This window comes from Poeciliopsis prolifica, unplaced genomic scaffold, assembly GCF_027474105.1.
Source record: "Poeciliopsis prolifica strain line A6 unplaced genomic scaffold, Auburn_PproV2 SCAFFOLD022, whole genome shotgun sequence".
Taxonomy (NCBI): domain Eukaryota; kingdom Metazoa; phylum Chordata; class Actinopteri; order Cyprinodontiformes; family Poeciliidae; genus Poeciliopsis; species Poeciliopsis prolifica.
The window spans coordinates 7,685,647-7,705,998 of record NW_026562397.1 but is presented as its reverse complement, the minus strand read 5'-3'; the positions used below and the strand labels follow the sequence as shown (position 1 = coordinate 7,705,998).

The 20,352-nt window shown below is 41.4% G+C and overlaps 1 protein-coding gene across 4 annotated transcripts in view; it reads left to right on the top strand.

The window, feature by feature from the left end:
• The first annotated feature begins 268 nt into the window (after nucleotides 1-268).
• cux1b (cut-like homeobox 1b) overlaps nucleotides 269-20,352 on the top strand; it is an 89,112-nt gene continuing 69,028 nt past the window's right edge. For 2 of the 4 annotated variants that reach the window (XM_055045587.1, XM_055045586.1), the window contains exon 1: nucleotides 269-433. In XM_055045587.1, the coding sequence (XP_054901562.1) occupies nucleotides 371-433 (63 nt within the window). In that variant the 5' untranslated portion in view covers nucleotides 269-370. The remainder of the gene's footprint in view (nucleotides 434-20,352) is intronic. The other 2 variants (XM_055045588.1, XM_055045589.1) reach the window with 2 other exon arrangements.

The window sequence follows — 20,352 nt, the reverse complement described above, 5'->3', positions numbered from 1 at the left end:
AATGTGACAACATAAGTAACAAAGTTCAAAGGGATTGAGCTCTGGGAAATACCAATGAGAAGCAAATGGAAACACCAAAACTTATTCCTGCGCATTTTTATTTCAGTTTAACAAAAGTCACTGTAATTAAGTGCTAGTTTGGTTGTTTACCTGTAATTTCTCAACGTTAATAAAATGCTATTTAAGCAATTATAATGGCGTTATTAAGGAGACATTCACATGCGCTGAGTCCACTCCACATAGCAGCTGTCTCCGGAGCAAGCGGCGGTTGCGATCCAGTCCGGGTCTTCCGGCAGCCCAGTCCTCGCCACTGAACTCCAACCCCCGCGCTCTCTATCAGCATCTCATTCCTGTCTCAATATGTCTCAAGATGGCGGCCAATGCAGGATCGATGTTTCAATATTGGAAGCGCTTTGACTTACAACAACTACAGGTCAGTTCAACCTCCCTTTTAACCGCCTGGCCCTCGTCTTCTTCGGCCGCTTTGCCGCTCTCCGGGGGCTGCGTTTTGTGCTTTTATTTCGGCGGCCGCCTCGTAAGGTTGTTTCGGAAGAGAATCCAGGACCTCTTCCTCACATTGATGAAAGTGGCTCTTTCGCTGATCAGAAATTGATCCTCTTTGTTCAATTCAACATCGATCGGACACCGCAACCGGGCAAGCCGGGGCGACGCCGCGGGGGGGTGCGCCGAAATAAAAGCCGAACGGCGGGGCTTCGGCGTTTGGGGGAAAGGAGAAGAAGCTCTCGGCTGGCTATCTTTATTGCGTGTTCAACTTTTACCGGAGCGACTAGTAGCCGTAGTTAGCCGCGACGCTTTAGCCGCTGTAAGGTTGGATAATTTGTGGAGGGGGGTGGGGAGGGAGAGAAAAAAATAAATAAGCGCGACTCATTTACACGGTGGCGCTGTGGTGACACCGACCGTTGAGACCCCACGGGAGCTCTTTGGGCTTTTTATGCTGTTTTGCTGACACATTTTTAGTAAGTTTCGGAGCCATTTAGCAACCTTATCGGCTAACGGTTTTTGGAACAGTTTACATGGAAGTCGTTTCGGTGATTATGCTTGATGAACTCGGTCCCCCCCTCTACCCCACCGCCCCCCACTGTTCTGTCGGCATTCACACTTCACAGTGAGTTTTTTTTTTCTTTTTTTTTTTTTTTTTTTTAAACAGACATTGCCACGTCTGTGGAAGTGGACAGGACGGGACAGTTAAGAACGCCAATGTTAGAAATGTGACAGATTGACCTTGTAATTACGGTAAACTCCTTAAAATGTGCCTCCCTCATCCTCTAAAAACCCTGTGCGCTCCACGAAGGGGATATGAAGGAAAAAAAAAAAAAAAAAACAACAACAACAACAACATATTGGGCCTGAATATATTAGACCATGTTTGACCTATCACAAGACGCGCGAGACAATGGCACTGTTGTGTGTGTGTGTGTGTTTTTTCTTTCCCGTGGCATTTAACACGCGTTGCTGAATTTCAAATCATCATTTATGAATATTAGTTGCCCGCTTGCCCGTCGTCATTAACATAAAGATCGCATTATGTAGGCTGCAGCCCCGATTGTTCATACATTATTTTGAAGGCTGCACAAGCTTTGGGTTTTTAAACTTTTATTTGGGTCATGATGCCCTGATGACTGGGTAGACAAAAGGACAGTGAGCAAGTCTTCCCAGCGGGCTTTGTGTTACACTTATGCCACATCATCAAGGCTTCACTTCTCCTATTTATTTGATCCTGTTTGGTCCTCCTACTCGTTGCCCCCTTGTTCATGCATTATGTAAAAAAAAAAAAAGGAGAAAAAAAAGAAGAAGAAGAAAAAAACTGAGACAGCTTTCTCTTGTCTTTCCTCACTAACTATCTATTAGACACAGTGGCAGTCCTTGCATGAAAGACTCCCTGGGCAAACCCCTTCTTTGAAACCCCCCCCACACACACACACACACACACCACCGGAGAATCTGTTACTGATGTGTAATAATTGAATGTACAGTTAATTAGTCTGTATACTTTATTTTTCATGTTTGTCTTGATCTTAAAAGACCCATTTGTTAAGTAAGCATAGAAATTGTGTTCTATTTTTTGCGAGTTTTATTTTGAAGGATTCGTTTGGCCTACATTGAATTTGTTAAACCTGGAACGTTTTTTTTATTTATTTTTGTTCTGAAGCAGTTGAGTTGACTATTAGACCCTGTGGTATCATGCTTACCTGGTAACCTTGTAATTCTTTGTTTTTGTTCGAATTTCAAAAGTACTGCCTAACTTGCTTGAAGGCAACATTCGCTTACCTTCGCCTAGTTTCACAAACTCCTTCCTCGAAACGCGTGTTTTATCAACTTTCTGCCGTTCTCAACAGTGCCGATTTACACAATGCAGGAGAGAAAAACTAGTTACTTTATTGATAAATTGATGACTTGCACCAAATAGTCACATTGATGAAACCATTGCTTTTAATAGCCCAATTTCCCCTTCATAATGAAAAAAGACTTTCTTTTTTCATTCAAAATGCTTTGAGTCTGCCAAAAAATCCCAAACTTTTTACTTTGGTCTGTAAATGCACAACCAAGTGGGAGGCATAAATGAGGGCAATGTTACTTTTTAATTTTTTTTAATTCTGTCTGATTTTAAGGTACAACCTGTCAGAGAACCTGCAGCAGGTTTTCTGTTTTTATCGTCGCCGTGAAAAGATCGGAATCGGCCACCATCTCAGCCGACTAGTCAGACGACTAGGAAAAGGCTGATCATTGCATCTCCGCCGTGCATCACCCCTCCTCCCCCTCCCAACATCCTTGACTTCCTCTCCTCCCCCTCCCTTCCTTTTCTTTTTTTTTTTTTTTCCTCCTCCATTTTTTTCCCTCCTCTTTCTGGCCCTTCACCCTGCTCTCACCTATTTTGCCCTGTCTGAACTACTATATGTGTGTGTCTGAGAGAGCTGGTCTGGGATCTGTTGTTGTGTTGTTATGTTTTTGTTTTGTTTTTTTTCATAGATTGACAGTCAGCATGGACAGTGGAGGCACTGCCAGCAGCCAGGACATAAAAAATGCATCGCATAAGTTTGCGATAAAGCCCTGGGTAATTATGGCAAAGGCCCCTATCACAAGCGATTAGTCAGGACAGTGAATCTGAGCGTGTGCAAAAAGAAAAAAAAAAAAAAAGGGGGGGCTGGCGGTTGGCAGGCCTGTCTGCAGGATAGGAATCAGCCGGAGCTGGTGCGCCGTGTGTGTGTGTCTGTGCGCGCGCGTGTGTGTGTGAGCGTGCAGAACCGCTCAGAACATTCACTTTCTATTATTGATGACATCTTATTTACTCTCCCTCCCACCGAGAGGCTCCTAGAGGAAAGCCTTCAGAGAACAACCTTTTCTTCTTATCCCCCTCATTTTTTCTCCCGTTTTTTTATTATTATTTTTAAGGCTAATATGTGGCTGGCATGATATGATCAGAACCAACGCACAGCCTCGTCAGCCAGGTCGACTCCTCGTCTCGCGTCTTTTCCGACGAACGAGACGGGACCACACGCGCGCGCACGCACACACACAACACATCGCCTGTTTTCCCTTTCAGGAATGTTTTCTTTCTTGTTTTCCCTATTTGAAGATGAAACTCCAACCCCAGCCGGGATGTCAGTAGCTTTAAGCAGTTGTGGCGTCTGTTCCTCGCTCCAAATGCTGATGTTCATTAAAATCTTATTTGATCAGTATGTCCCATTCCCTGTGTGGGAAAACGAGCTAGGTGGTTGTTAGAGGACAGAGAGTGGTTTGAAACAGCACAGTAAGCTGTTATGTTGTCTCTGCATGACTTTTTTTTTCTTCTTCTTCTCCCCCTCCACCAACCACCACTACAAACACAAATGGGTGCAACTGTGAGGCTTTTAGCAAGGTCTTGCACACTTGCAGAGTGGATCAGTGATTCAGAGATGATGGCAGGGTGACAGTGAATTACAGATGGAGGAGGTTTTAACGTCTGTAATCCCTCTCTGTCCATTACAGAGTTGAGTTTCTTTAGAGGGGAGGGGGATCATCACTCTTTGCTCCTTTTGTTTTTTTTCTTCTTTCTCTTTTCCTCCTCTTTTCTGTCTGTGTATTTTTTGAGACCTAGTCGAGCGGTTCGCCGGAATGTCGCATGTCTGCTTGAGAAATGACTCTTTATTACAGACGCTCCTTAATAAGACGCGGGTGAATAGCTGTGCCCGGACCTATAGCTTGTAATTTTTTTATTTATTTATTTTTCCTGCAAGTTGAGAAAATTAAGAACAGACTGCTCAGTTACATGCAAATCCCAGTTTAGGCCTAAGAACCCCACGTCTCACCTCGTAATATTTCCCTAGGAAAAAAAAAAAGAAGAAAAATGCACCCCAGATAGAAAAACGCGCCCCAGATAGAAAAACGCACCTCAGATAGAAAAACGCACCCCAGATGCCATTTTGACGGGGGGAAAAAAGGTAAAATAGTCCGGCGCTTTAGCGCGAAGGTAAATGGCAACTTGAAGGGCGAAATTGATCCGGACGTTGTTCTTAATTCACCACCTCCTAATGGGTAAATTTAGGAAAAGGGTTTTGTAAACTGAGCCCGGAGCTGCGGCCGGTGGCAACCCGAGTGGTATAAATCTCTCAACGACTGGCTCGCTGTTGTCTGCAGGAGTTTTAGTGTTAATTTATGAGCTGGTCGTCTGAACCCACTGGCGGGATATTTTTACCCCTCTTGTTGCTGCACAGGCCGGGGGAGCACCGAGGGACAGTGGGGGGTTGTGGGGCATCACGTCATGGTTTCACCGTAGCCAACTCGCTGCTCTGCCCAGTGACAGAACCTGGCATCGGGACTGAAGTTTCACTGTGTGGTGCTGAGCGACTAAGCATGAGTCAGAAAAAAAAAAAAAAAAAAAAAAAAAAAAAAAAAAAAAGAACAAGTGCATGTCAGGTCTCCAGTCTGTCCTTGGGCCCGCTCTCGGAGGGTCTTTGTCCTCTGTCTGTGAGGTTGTACTGTGAAGGCGTCAGGGATGCTCATGGAGAAGAGGGCAAAGGAAAAAAAAAAAAAAACACTTCATGTTTACCACATTGCCCAGTGTTTCTAGGTAGAGGCTGTCCTGAAAAACTTCTCACTTTGGTTCCATTTCTGAGAAGTTCCTGCTTCGTCTGCCCAAGCTGCAAATAATGTAGGAAAAGAACCAATCGATTAAATGTTTTTGAAAAATATTTCACTGAGTTCAAAAGTACTTTAATCAGTCATCAGAACTGTAACTTTGCTCTGTCTTGTCTGAATATTGTAAAGAGCTTTCCATAGCTGCAAAAAGCTCAGATGAAAGATAACGTAATTAGCTAGGGATGCAGCAGTCACATGTTTCCTGGCCAATAGCGATTTCCGGTCGTCTTTGTGGCCAGAACCGCCAATTCCAATTTGGACTGAATCCCGATATGTTTGTAAAAGTAAGAAATAAGGTACTTCCTGTTCTTTGATAGTAGCGGTTTTAAGTCTCAGAGAAAACAAGGTTGTTCCTCTTTATTCACCAAATTATATGTCCCTCAACTGTATCTGGTTTTTATTTCGAAAATCAGAAGCAGATTTCAAAATGATCAAAAACAGGATGGGGCTGGCTGGATGAGTGCAGACAGGGAAAACTGATTCTGACCACTGACTGATGGATCTCTAGTAACATACCAGTGTTGAAAATTGTCAAGAAAACTCTAAAATGACAACAAAGTAATACATCGGTTAATACTTTGAGGCAGGGCCGGCCCAAGGCACAAGCAAACTAAGCAGATCCTCCACTAGGGGATCCCCTCAGTGGAGCTGATTTTTAAATTTTGTTCTTTTTACTAATAATTTCTGTCATTCTAATATCAAAAACACACAATTTCACTATAAAGTGATTTGTTTTTACGATTACATGCTAGATAATGTATGTAGAACTTATTATTTTATTGATAAATAGAAATGAATAAATTGCTCTGGGGGGGGCCCTGGTGGTCGCGGTAGGTATGGCACGTTTCGCTGGTAACATGAGCTACTGAGCAATGCGCTGAGCGCATCCAAACGCCTAAAACTCCGGTCAGAAGTTAAGTTAGCAAATTAATGTCTCAACAGTGGGATGAATATTGTTAACTGTAAAGGTTCATATCTGACCTGATGGGCCGGTCTGTCAGGCAAACCTCTCACTGCAGAGCAGAAGAGGACAGAGACTGATTTTTAAACCTTTCTGCTGACGAAGATAAGATCAGGGGATAAGATCAGCTTCACATATAAGTATCGGCCGATCACGATCCCCCAAAATTAAGAAAATCGGCACCCAGAAATCAACTGGTCCATAAATCAGTTGGCCAATAAATGCATCTTATTATACATGTATAAAATGTAAATGGCACTGCCAGAGATGTAATAAGTTTATAGCAGGTGTGTGAATAATCTAATGATCGGGCTGCTGATTGCAGCCAGTCCACATTGTTAGCAGAACTAAAGGGCCCCATGGAGGCTTGGGCCTGCCCTGCTTTGAGGGGTTATAATGAAAATGAAAAAGGCTGGCTGTGATCACAATGTCATTTCTTAGCACATTGTCTTTTTAATTTGGATTTTTTTTCAATAGTTGCTTAAACATAAATACATGTTTCCACCCATTTTTCTAAGGTACAACGCCCCTCCACAGTATTTACTGTTGAATAACTCATGTAGTAGTTAGTAGTAGTTGTAGTAATATTTGATCACAAGCAACTGTTTCTCTCATTAAATAAATACAAATCCCTACAGAAATCTGAATGCTAGATGTTTCAGTAGTTTGACAAAGTGTGTTAAATAATATTTTGGCAATTGCTGTATCAGTAAAATCAATAACATCTGTTGTAACTCTTTATAGACTTCTGTCTGTTTGCTGGGATCACAAGCGAGCAAGTAGGTGAAAATAAAGCTACAATTCAGCTCACTTGTTCTCATTCACTTTTTTTGTTCACTAAAATGTGGCTGTAGTCGATCAAAATTCCTGACCTGTAGGTATTTCGCTCCGTAACTTTAAATATCAAACTCCCACTGATGAACCTCTCCTCCTCCTCGACTAGCCAGCAACAAGAGCGGAGGGAGGAGGGCAGTTTTCTAAGGCCTAATTCCAAGTGGCAGGCTTTATTTCCAGACCCACTTGGAGTCTCCCTCACCTACAGCATCATAGAGTTTCACAGTGTCTCATGACAGAGGCATAGCATACATTACTGTGCTGCTCTGTATTCATGCATTGCTGAAGCTAGTTCTCCTTTAGAGTTGAAATCTACACTTGTGGTGTGTTACTGAGTGCAAGAAGTTAGCCAAAAGTTCATAAGTTCATAAGGGAAAGTGTAGCGTAAGAATAGAAAGAACAGTGGCAATGTCTTTGCCAATATTTCTTGATTACCTTTTTTGTTATTTGGAAAAGCTATTTGATGACAACACTGTTAAAACAGATGTCTGCAGCTAAGAGCAAGATGGATTCTAAGTTCTCAGAAGTGCAGACTGATGAATATACACCATGTTCTTTAAACGATTAGGCCTTTCTACCTTTCAGATCTGAAGCGCTTCTCTTTCTAAAACTATCATTTTATGTACCAACAATGTCTTAGACCTACTATTATCAGATAAAGGTTTGAAAATAATTTCTGTTTCAAGCTTTTTAAAAGCCAGAGTGATGTGTTGTACCTAATGTTTTAAGGAAAAGTTAGATAAAAGAACTCTTGTTAGAGAGAAATTGCCTTTTGACATTTTTCTGCCTTTGTGTTATCAAATTACGAGAAGTTCATTAGTCAGTAAAATACGTCCTGTTTTGCAGCGATGCACTTATGAGGCATTTACTTCCAGAGACTGATTTCAAGTTTTTTGTAAAGTCTGACCTGCTGCTGATATGTGTAAACTAACCATTCAATAGTCAAATGTAAAAAAAAAAAAAAAAAAAAGACTCTAAAAGGGAAGTAGAGCTACGGGTTGCTTGATACAGGTATTAGTGTTGAATCCCAGTGAAAACAAGGATCTACAGCATTACCGCCACAGATGAATCATCACTAACGTTTCAAAATACTGAAGCATTGAATTAACTTGTATTTCAAGTGTTACAAAAAACTTTATTTTCAGATTCATTTTGCGCTTCATAAAGATCGAATGCAAAATTGTGACATAAGTCGATTTGTTGAAAATGGGTGGAGGAAAAAAATAGCTTGGCAAATCCTACCTTCAAAAACCTGATTGTTTCTTAAGGCTCAGATTTCTTATGACTCAGCCCAACTGATGGTGATTATAATTGTCATCATATGAGGTGTTGAGCAAGACGTCGACGGGGTAAACTCAAGCAGATGCAGTCGTGCAGGACAGGAAATAGTCTGACTTTATCAGGGTACGTCTGATGACGCCTAAGGTGAATATTCATTTGACGAGAATCTTTTTTTAGAAGGCTTACGGAGCAGATTTATAGTTTTGTAGCACTTTGTCCTCCATATGTAGCGTTAGTGTTGAAGCACATAGTGAAAGTTGTTTCTCTACCAAATACTCTGCGGCCTTCAGCATCTAAAGCCAATCTATTGGTACCTAATTTTAGTGTTGTTTATCTCCTAGTTATCACGGTGTAGCTGGGCTAAAAGGGTCTGAGTGGCCCTATGTGGAGGGCTTATCCCATGTCAACCCATGACTCCAGTATCAGTGTACTGTTAGATCATTGACCATAGGTATTGAATTCTAATAGGCCTATTGGCGTGTCCTAATGGTCCAAGTATTGAATTATGATATTGGCAAGCGCTGATGGCCTCAGGATTGAATTATGATATTGGTGTGGAGCAGCCTAATGGTTCCTAGTATTGAATTATGATATTGGTGCACTTTGATGGTGTAGGGATTGAATTATGATACGCCTTGCTATCTGCTAATAGCTCACTCTGTGTAATTTTCAGTGTCAATCATGACTTTAGTTGCTGGATCCATAGTCAGCCCTAAGGGCCGATCCGTCAGTCTGTTCCGATAAGTCTTTCAACTTTTCTTCTCAGTTGCTCTTAGTCTTTTGAGCAGTTCCGTTATCCGATTCTGTTCAATGCAAACAAAAATGTGTTAGTTTAACATATATTTTTTGTGGTCATAAGGCATAGAAACAGCAACAGTTCCCAGAGAACACCAAAGTGAGCTAGTCTTATTTGTGATTTACTCTTTTTTTTTTTTTTTGTGGAGTTTGGTAATCTCAATCTCTATCTTTTTAGTTGTACTGAGCCCGGTGTCCTCATTTCAGTAGTTTTACACCAGATATGCAACGGTTGCTCTGGCCTCTCACATAGTAAATGGGTGGCTTGCTTCTGTGTCAGCCCTCTAAAAATAACACACATTGCTGGCTAGGCTCAGCAGAAAACTACCACCGATTATGATGATTCAACTACCCTGTATTCACAGGTGCATATTTGTGTCAGATGGGGCGGGGAGGTGGGTTTTACTTTCCAGATCGTCCTCTGCGTTGGGTATGGTCTTGGCTGACTTTTTTTTTTGCTTTGTAGTTATGTTGGGAAAACTTTGCTGAAGTGAGGAAAATCTTTTTTAGCAACTGTTGAAAAATACCTCAAACTGCTTATGTGTATATTTACTGCAGCCATTTGGAGGAGCCTACATTTTTCACAGCTGGCACGATGTTGATGGTAAGTGCTTGAATCCAGCTATTGTCATCACGTAGGACTACAATGACGTTTAAACTCAAATTGATCCCCAACATTGTCTAATGAAACGTGGGAAATTCAGTACAAATGTTGCCCAATAGCTGTTAAATTCATTGAGCACCACGAGACGCCACTAACCTCCCCCCGCTAACCTTTGGGCTATGCAGCTGTCAGACTGGAGCCACGGTTCAGAGGTGGCGTGACCCTTACGGCCTCAGCATGACCTGGGCTGTCTGACAGACCTAACCTTTACCAGGAACAGATGATGACTTCACCATCTGTCTTGTGTTTAGTAGGTCTAGCCTACTTGAACTTGAACTTGTTTGAGACGTTATTGTAAGGGGAAAAATACATCACAAGATTTTAGACTGAATACCAGTTTCTTTTACCTTACCATGCCCCATGTTGGTTGACTACCAATTCAGGAAGTGATGAAAATATCCTACTGAGAATGTAGCAACTCCTGCAATATGCGCATACACCATCAATTTGAACAAATTACAACTATTTTAGCATATTTAATTTGCTCGTTTGTCATAAACGTTCTATTGGAACAAATATAAGCACACATTTTCAAGAAAAAAAAATGCATTGCCTTGATTTATAAAACAACACAAACTTGATTTATGAAACAACAAATCAAGTTTATTGTATTTAGATTTTCAGTAATATCATACTCCAAACAGAAAAATAAACCAATTTTTGTCAGTAGCTTGAAAATGCAGACCACATTTGTCTTCTGACATTCTTGGCATTCTGAGGATTAATCTGATTGCAAGTTTATTTGAGGGCTACAACAGCTTTCTCTTGGTTATGGACAAAAGAAAAGACAAATTTGCATGTTTGGAAATCTTTCCCAATGTGAAAAATAGACAGTCATGTTGTGAAAACGAAACATAAATGAGATGCCGAACAGTGCTGTGGCAAATTATATTTCAATCCATGGGAATCTATAACTAACTGATAAGCATCGCACTGGGGTAGTATGTTGGAAAATAGTTGTATTTCTTTTTTAGCAGAGATCAATTAAGTGGCAATAATTATTGTTTTATACGAGAACGTCATAATATTAAGATATAAATTTGTGAGTGGATATTCAATCACAGCTCTTAACCTTTTGTTCCCATGAGAGCCTCTTCAAATTCCTAGTTTATCAGGGCTAGTATGCCTCTCCCCCTACTCCACAACTACTAAGATACTCAAAACGTAGGAGGGGGAATGAACAATGAAAGGCAAGAAGTGAAATGAGCTGTCTCTTCAACTTAAAAAAAGTAGTTTTTAACCAAAACAACCAAAGAAGTTTCAGTTTTTGTGCAAAACTTGTGTACCTCATCCAGAGCTGAATAATGCACATCATCTGTCGTCTAAGTCTTTCAATTGGATTTTCAATGCTAAGCCGCGTAGCCGTCCATCTCCTCTCCCAAAAGTGAGAGTTGCCCTCTTGAGTAAGGGGGAGGGGGAATTGACTGTGTGTGTTTAGTCGACACAGACTCATCCGCTGACTGCTGTCTGACCCTGAGTTCAGCGGTACGGTTATTAATAGGCCCGGAGGCCTCAACTTCCAGGAGGCCCTCTGATCAGCTCCAGATGTGGAATGAGAGGACAAATCTGTGGGCCTATCCATGTTTCACATGAAGCAGAAAGTGGGGAGATGGGTATTTGGCGAGACTGATAAAGAGCTAGGGAGGAAAGGAGGTACGCAAGACCTTTCCACAGCAGGAGTGTGTTTTGCGAGGCTTTTGTTTTCATGTGTTTTTTTTTTTCCCTTTTCCTTTTTTCTTCTTTCATTTATTACACTCTCTGCCCTCAGACCAAAAGACCATAAAAACGTATGGTATCACCATGGCGACCATAATAACCACCTATAAAACAGCGTGTAAACTGTGAAATAAGACAAACAGACCAGAACAGCCTTGACTGGCTGGCTGGCTGAATGGCTGCCTTCCGCCATAAAACTATTTGAGAGCCAGACTGAAGGAATGCCTCGTAGGCTGCTGTGGCTGTCACGACACATGAAAGGATTAGGCTCTGTGTTTTATCTCCTCTTTATCTGATGGTAATGGATAAGCCGAGTGTAGCCTATCATCCGACGCTCGGGCTGGGGGTTTGATGTTTTAGTAGGGTGACGGTTTGTTGAGTTGACCGCTTTGGTCTATTGATTGCTGTTTGATGGTTTTGATATGTAGGCTGCGTGGAACAGGTCAAGTCTTTTATGCAGTGAAGGCTCCAAATAGCTTTTAGCTGTCCTTCACTCCCCCCTCTCTTCCCCATTACTCTAGTGGTTCGTTTGATGTTTGGATCAATCAATAGAAAGAGCCTGAGCTCTTACACATGCTTCTTCCTACTTCCCACTGAGCTCAATTCTTCCTCTTTCATTGTGCAGCCTTTATATCACATTTTCTCAACACAGAATAAATGATATAATTACAGCTCATTACTTAGCCTAACGCAGGCTAATTATTCTGTCATTATGGCAAGGATTAGCTATGCTCATTCTCTCCTTTGCACTGTTTTCCCCTCAAAAGTCATGCGAGCAGTGCAGAAAAAGTCTTGCTCATAAAGGCTGAGTAAGACAAAGCCCCTGGACATGTCCTGTTGACGTTGATCATATAGACCGCGGGTGTCAAACTCGGTCAGACTACGAGGCCTCGCTAGGACGTAGTGACAGCGCAGACCAGACACATTAAAGAGTCCGGGCACAGAGAGATGCCTAACCTAATGGGGCATTTTGATGTATGCCTTTTAATTTATGCAAAGAAATCAACATGCTGCTTTTATAGGCCATGGCACAGCTCATGCTGATGTGTCATCAGACGTCTAGAAAATTACTGGATACAACAGATAGACGAGGCTAAATTTAAAATTGGGGGGGATGAGGGAGGTGGAGAGACATCATGCGGAGCAGGGTTGTGATTTATCAGAGGCACGTGAGTGATGGACACCCTCTCTTTCTTCCTTTCCTCTTTTTTTGTTCACCGTGCCGTCTCTGTGCCAGCGGCATGAAGCCGCAGGTCGTCCTTATATAGAAGTCTAAGTGAATTACAACGAATGAAATGGGCTAACGAACTGAGAGCAGAAGAGCACTGAACACCGCGCTGTTGTCAAGGGTCGGAGGCTTTCTGGGTCAAAAATAGATGCAGATGAGTGGAGGAAGGTGTGGGTGTCTGTAGTGGGACTCTGCTGTAGCGCACCTGGGACTCTGTCAGTGTCCTGTGATGCCATCTGTGATTCACATATGCAATACACCAGTACTTAAGGTATAGATTGGTACTTATGTAAGTCTTTAAGTATTTACTGTCCACTTTTAAAACTCTTCTTAAAGCACATTTCTATCCTTTGGCATTTAACAAACATTGTGACTCTTGCTCTTCCTCTATAGCATTTTATTGCTTCTATTGTTGTCTTTTGTTTTGTCCTTTTCATATTTTGAACGTTTATTAATTTTCGTCTGTACAGGACTTTGTCACAATTTCTTTTGTTTTAAAGTGCTAAAGTAATAGTAGAAATCCGCCTGTTGAATACATCGAAAATAAAAACTCCTGTCATCTTTGATTTATATGGACATCAACCAGCAATATGTACTTCCATATACATATATTAGTGTAATAATGATCTGATAAAGATTACGGTAGGTTGGTTAGTATATTGGGATAATCCTGCATTTGCTGGAGTTTAAAACTTTCTTTTCCCATGAAGGAACTTGCTGTACATTTTTAGGTGCTTTAGCCATGAAAAAAAGAAATGTCAAAGTGATAATCGGCAGGTCAGGCAGTAAAAAGAAAAAAAAATCAGTATAAGCCCAGAAGAGCGTGTTTCTTTGAATCACTGGTTTAGTCACTTTTGTGAGATACAAGAGCGGCAGTGGAATTGAAGTTTTTTTTTTATAGCTTTTTGGCAAATGAAGTAATACTGTTCTGCCCCTCCACCTCTTCTTGACGCACACCGCTGGTCAGCTGGTTGAATAAAGGTAAAAACTGTTTACTCCACTTAAAAGAGAGACAAATTCAACTGTTTGGAAATTAGTTATAGAAACTAAAGGAATATGACTATTAAGCATGATTTTTGTGTTAAATGGCATCATAGTTTGGAATTAATAGTGTGAGAGATCCACGGGTAGGTTCTGGACGGTGCAATCGGCGCATAGTCCTCGTGCCCAGTTCACCACATCAACCGTAAATGCAGCTTAATCTGTCTTCACTGTTACTGTTACTGGTATATAAAAAACACATTTAAAATAAACAAATGACAGTTCGCCTGGTGGGGGGGCAAGTGAAGCCTGGTTGCCCACCAGGCTGGGATAGGTCCTGCTTAAGGCAACTCTGTTCTAAAACTAGGATTGAATTGCAGCGTTGACTGTAGCCTTGCTACTTAAGCTGCTAGACTTGTTTGCTAGAAAGAATATAGATAAAAAGAGCAAAGTGTCCATTTGTTTATTCTATACTTTTAGTTGAGAATCCCAGTTAAAATACTACATATATTGCTAGATAATTTTAGCAATATATATACAAGTGGAGAAACGACTTTGGTAAAACAATAATAATTCTTTGAGTTCCATCAATCCACCGTCCAAAGTTCAGAATGTGCCAGTTTTCCTGATTGGTAAAATACCCATAAAATCAGATTTTGTTTATATTTGGTTCTGTTCATTAAGTACATCACAACTGGAAGAATAAATGACTTTTGATCTATAAACATATCAAACAGCAAATACATGGGCCTTTTTATATAATAAATACCAAATAAAGGTTGGAATCTATATTTATGCTGTTGCTTTCTGATCCAATGAAGAATCTGTGGCACTGATCAGTTAATGTCAAGTTTTAACCATTTGCATTTCATGTTATGTCAACTATTAGCACCACTAAGTTCACAGCCTGTGGTCTCAGGCCTGTATATGTGCTGTAGGGCCTAGAGAACCCTTGTTCTCCCCCTTCCTCTGGACTTGATTAATCCCTATCAGCCCCCCTACTCTATGATCGCGTTTCCATTTTTTCTAGTCTGTATCTGTTCCTTCATCCCCTCCCCAATCTTCCCTTCACTGGCACAGAATGGCTTCCTGGCAGAATGGAGGCATTAATTCAGGGAGGAGAGGTGTGATACTCTCTCTCTCTCTTTCTCTCTCTCGTTGTGTCTCTCCGGTTCTCTCTTTCTCTCCACCGTTGTTGCGTTTGTAACTCCTGGCCTTTATCGTAGCCGAAACAGCTCACTACCCTCTGATCCTATCTCAGATCTCAATATCCTCGCCGTTCCACCCTGTAAACGCAGGGATGAAAAATCTTGCCCTTTCACCAATGCATTACACCCCAGCATATCGCCGTACGGCCCCCCCCTCCTCCACCCCCTTCCTCCCATCACGCTCTCCATACCACTCACCCTTTGTTACACGGGCCTCCAGCGAAATCCGAACTCCGCAAAATGAGACCAAGTGAGCTGCACTTCCTTTACGCCAGAAACCATCTTAGTCTCATTATATTTGTATTTAGGCCCAGCGCAGGCCCTTGAATCTCCCTTGTCAGACAATAGGTCAGGCAAAATAATGACTCGCTCTCTGTAAGCTTCTAGAGAGTTAAGGCTTTGGATGTAGGGGAGATAAAACAACAACCGGTCTCTCAGCAGAGAAACATGGATCAATACAAACAGAGCGGCGGTGTAAAAAGGCTGTTTTTGATCCAGGCTTGCGTCAGCATGGCTGAGGTGAGTCTTGACAGCTCCCGCGCTGTTGGTAGATATGGATCTGTGTTCAAAAAAAGGAGCAAAACGCTCAGGGAGCACAAGCGTCTTGTTAGGCTGTGGAAGCACACGGGCTGAAATCGTCATTGCACTGAAACTATACCGTTGGCTTGAAAACTTTGTGGCTTTTCACGCCAAAGTAGGGTAGAGGAAAAGCAAAGATGGAGGATATGACTTGTGGTTTGTTTTTGAAAGCGGCGCCTGCCTCCATATTTAAAGCTCTCTAACCTGCTATGTCAAAGGTAGGTAGGGAAGCAAGGAAGCAAGGATGGCAGGCTCTTATCTTTGCTGCTCTTGTGTTTTGGGGGGTAGGGGGGCGTGCCTGTGATCTGCGATCGTGTACCATGTCGTCGTAGCGAATGTGCCTGTCGCTCCTGACTGAGCCGCCACCCCACAGCTCCTCCACACACACACACACACACACACACACACACACACACACACACACACACACACACACACACACACACACACACACACACACAGTAGGTTTTGGCAGACAGAACGAGTCAGCCGCTGTGGAGCGGGAACGCTGTGCCGGGTGGAAGAGTGGGGGCGGGGTTGAAAGGTAGGCTTCGTAGATCTTTAGATAAGACATCTTTCCAGACGCCTTTACTGTTTACTATCATAACCGCATAACAGCCTCAGACATGTTGGAGATGAAAGGAAAGATTAGTGACTGCTCTTGCAGGATAAAAAAAAGAACTTCATCTCTTAAACATCTGTGTCATGATGCCAAGTACAAAGACTATAAAAGGCTCCTCACTTTGTAATAAAAACTTGACGTCTTTATTTTCATATTAGTTTCCTCTGTAGTGGGGGTTCTATGGTAACCACTCCTAAAGTGCATGTGTTTTTAATGTCTCCCTTAAATTTAGAGCTCCTACTGTAGATGTTAAACTTGTAGATGCTGGCCTGCAGGATGTCTGGATCAAAGGATTGGTATTTTTCAAATTATTGTAAAGCTTTTATGTGCTGATAGAGAATTTAATTGATTCTGACTTTACTTTTAGAGGTATGATATCAGAAGTATGTCAAAACAGTTTTTATTTTCTAGCCTTCTGCTATGATTGAGAATGAATCATTAAAATAGTATTGGGAGCGGAGTCGACACTCTGTGTGATGGGCCAGTTGCACTATACCAGGGTTTAAAAACACAGAATGAGTTGGAGTCGATAATTTAATGACTTTAGCATCTCATCCTACCAGTTAGCAGAGCTAGCTTAAGGGGAAATTAGAAAGTTGTGTGCATAGAAGAAAGTTGTTTATTTTTTTTTTATTTGGTTTTTTTTGAAGTGAGGTTCTGTGATTATTGGTAAAGTTTCCCTTAGCCTTCATAGAAAGGTGTTTTATCATCCATCATAAGCATCACCTGCCAGTGAATCTATCAGGATGGTATGATGCTCAATCTAATGCCACGCGAGAACAGGAACTTCATTCAGCTGAAAAGGCTTCGCCACTGCTTTACTTGCAGTCTAAAAAGAAGACTCACCAGTGCCTTAACCAATATGATCAAATTGAAAGTAACATTTGATACTACTTGTAACAGTTCCATCCAAGTATGGATTAATGTTTGAAACTTTCTGGATGTGACAAAGACACTTTAATGTCTCCATTTGTCATTCTGTTTTGCAAAGCAGAGTGAAGTAGATCACGAGGATGCTTTGCAAACGTTTAGATTGAAGCAGAAATCTTTGAGTAGCCAATTTGAATGGAAGGTTCATTTGGAATTGAATCAGGGCCTCAGACCTCAGAATCAGAATCGAATTGAATCTTGAGATGGTAAAAGATTCCCACTGTGGTCAGTAATATCAGGAAATCATGTGATAATCATGTGATATCACATGATTATAGAAACATGTTGGGGAATGTTTCTATGTATGTGTGATTTGTAATAGATAAACAATGTTCCATTTTTGATTTCAGTCTCTGGATAAATAGTAGCATTTTATTTATATGTTGCGGCGTACTATTTATTGCAATCAAAGTGGTTATTATTTCACGCAATGATGCTGCGATGACCATACATTTAGGAGCCCTTTTGTTACCATGACCTGGTAATCAGGCTTATTGCCTGATAGCACAGGCAATAAACAATTAATCAATTAATTACATAATGAATTAAAATGAGCTTGATCATTTTCATTCTGATAACAAATATTTTTTGAAAGGTAATGTTTTTGGAGACTTCATAATCCATCCTTTTTCCTATGGTGTTTGTTTGCATTTATCATTTATTTTTTGTTCAGGTTTTTATTGTGGGTATTTAAAACATCTTCCAGTCCCAGTGTTTAATTTATAAAGAACTCTTACTTGTGTTCGAGAGGGCAAACTTGCATTCTTGTGTCATTATCAGTATATTGCTTGAAAATGGTCTCTCAACAACATGATCATTTCTGGGACGATTTAACACACAGCGAACTTCATCGTGACAGACCAAAATTTGTGTTCCCTGATTGACTGAAGCTGGCTTGCTCAATCTTCAATCAAATCGCAAAGGCGGACAATTCATAACTGATTCCAACAGACATAGTTTTTCGTGGGATTCACATTCCCAGCTACTCTCCAGAGCTTCATGCCTAACACCAGGCCGTGTGTGATCTCCTCCCTGCCTTAAACTCCTGATCACCGTGTCGGTACAGACAGCAGCTGCAGATTGACTTCATACTGTGTACATAACAATGACTTTGTTGTCATTCCAACGGCTTATCGGGCTCGTCATCGTCGGTGGGTGAGGGCAAGAAGGAATTCCACAAAGTTTTGATACCAATTAAAGTGCGTCTGTCTCCCGTTATCTCATTTAGGCTGAAGTCAATATGATTGGCATAATCAGACATGCCTGATTGGGGCCTCCCATTTAATTAATCAGTCGCACTGTATCATCACCTGTGGCTCATTACAGTAATTAGACAGAATTAGTCAGATAGACGGCCTCTCTCTGTCTGCACATGAGTGGAAGGAATTGCATTAGGAGGGTTGAGCACACAGGCGTACACCTAAGTTCTGATAGCCGTCGGTAATGGGATTTGTTTACCCATGACTGTTATCAGCGACAAATATTTTTTTATTTACTTTTTCGCCCCCCTCACAGCGGTAGATGGAGAGATATTCGTTTCCAAAATGGCCCCAGCCTCCCCTGCCTAGCTGCAAACAAGTGCGCCCCATGCCAGATTTCGCCGGGGCGAAACATGTTCGCCGACTTCCTCTTCTGAAGCCCCGTTCAAAAGAACACGGAGAAACTGGGCGCGCCAAACTCGCTGCGGAGGGCCTGCCTGTGCGCTCATGTGAGAGCACACGCGTGCGGAGCAGCGTGCGAGAGAGGCTTCTTGGCCAAGTCGGTGTTGAAGTCTCTCGAGGGAGTGTTGGCAATCTGTTCCAATCATCTTTACAGCTGACCAGACGACCAAATGAACCAGGACAGGGACCGCTGCTGTGGGCCAGTCCGGCCAACCCCAAGCAAGGGCTGTTGCAGCAATCACACAGACATCACAGTCCACTTAATGCTCTCCTGCACACACGCGCACATACACACACACATTTTGTCCTCCACACTGAACTAGTCGCTGGAGACTTTACTGAGCTTTGCTTCATTTAAAAATATTGCTGGAGCTCATTTGAATAGTAGGTTTTTTTTTTTAATCCCAGTAAAGTTGTATTGTTTTCAGATTTTAAAGACTTTAATGACTAAAGAGCCAGAGGATCGTTTAGCACACAGAATCTCCGAACATGCCTTGACTGAAAAAGTACCACATTTTTGTGGTAATGAAACAAAGCTTTAAACAACAATATAAAAGTAGTAGAAGACGTGGTGTAGAAAGTATTCCTTTCTGCTCACAAGAAGATGGTTATAGCTGGTTAATTAGCCAGGCGGTCTGTTCGGTGCGAGTTTGATGCTTGTAGTTTTGCTAACTACACCTTTTATGTTAAACCAGTGATACCTTTTTTCTAAAAAAAAAAGATTGATGGGTTGACTTGTAAAATTCCAGAAAATATAAAAAACTAGGAACAGGAGAAATGTGGAGTCCTTCAACACCTGCACATTTGATTTCCAAAAATTCATCCTCTGCAAACTGATTGTAGAGGATGAATTTTTGAGTCCGGTGCACTTTAGTTTCCACATTAATGTAGGTGTTTTTTTTCTTTTAGGAAACACTTTTCAAACGGTCAAGAGAGTCTTATTTTCAGCCAGATTCCCAGCAGTGTGCAGCAAAAGGTGTAGAAAGGTGTTGCTTGTTTATTTGTTCTCCACGCAGCTGGAGAAAACACCAAGTTTATTTATATAGCCCATTTCAGCAACAAGGCGTTTCAAAGTGCTTTACCATAAATACGTAATACACTAATTGTGAAACGAGTGATAAACATCACATCTTGTCAAATGACATCAGCTTTCTTTAGCATCTTATTGAAAGGCTTTAAAATCATAGGAACAGTTCAGCGGGATGTCTCAGCAGCTTTTGAAACTACATTTTCAAAACTTGATATTTAGTAGTTTCAGGTATTACTAAGGGCTTGTCTTAGTAATTATTGAAGTTTCACTCATGTGCACAAGGCTTCTTTTTCCTGAAAGCTCTTTCTCTAATATAAAACACATTCTAGAAGCTGCTTAATTTTTTGGGGGGTTATTAGTTTGACTGCTTGACATGAAAAGTTTAATTATGAATATCAAATCGGTGAAAAAAAATCTTACTGCCATTCCAGATGACTTTGAAGTATTTTGTTTGACAAGAACAATTCTGTCTGGTACAAGTGAAAGAAGTGCGTTTGTGGACTAGCTTTGAATAAAGGCAGAAAATAAGAAAACGACTTTTTTAACACGGTTCGTATGACTTAGGCTTGACCTAATTACAGATCAATGGGTCTGGAGCTGCTCCCCTTCTCTAAAACTGATCTTCGGTGTTCTGAAAACCAAGTTTGTCCTGTTGACCGCTTTGCCGGCTGCTACAAATTCATTTTGGCCTCTCTGTTCACTGTTTATAAAAATGAAAGGTCCTCA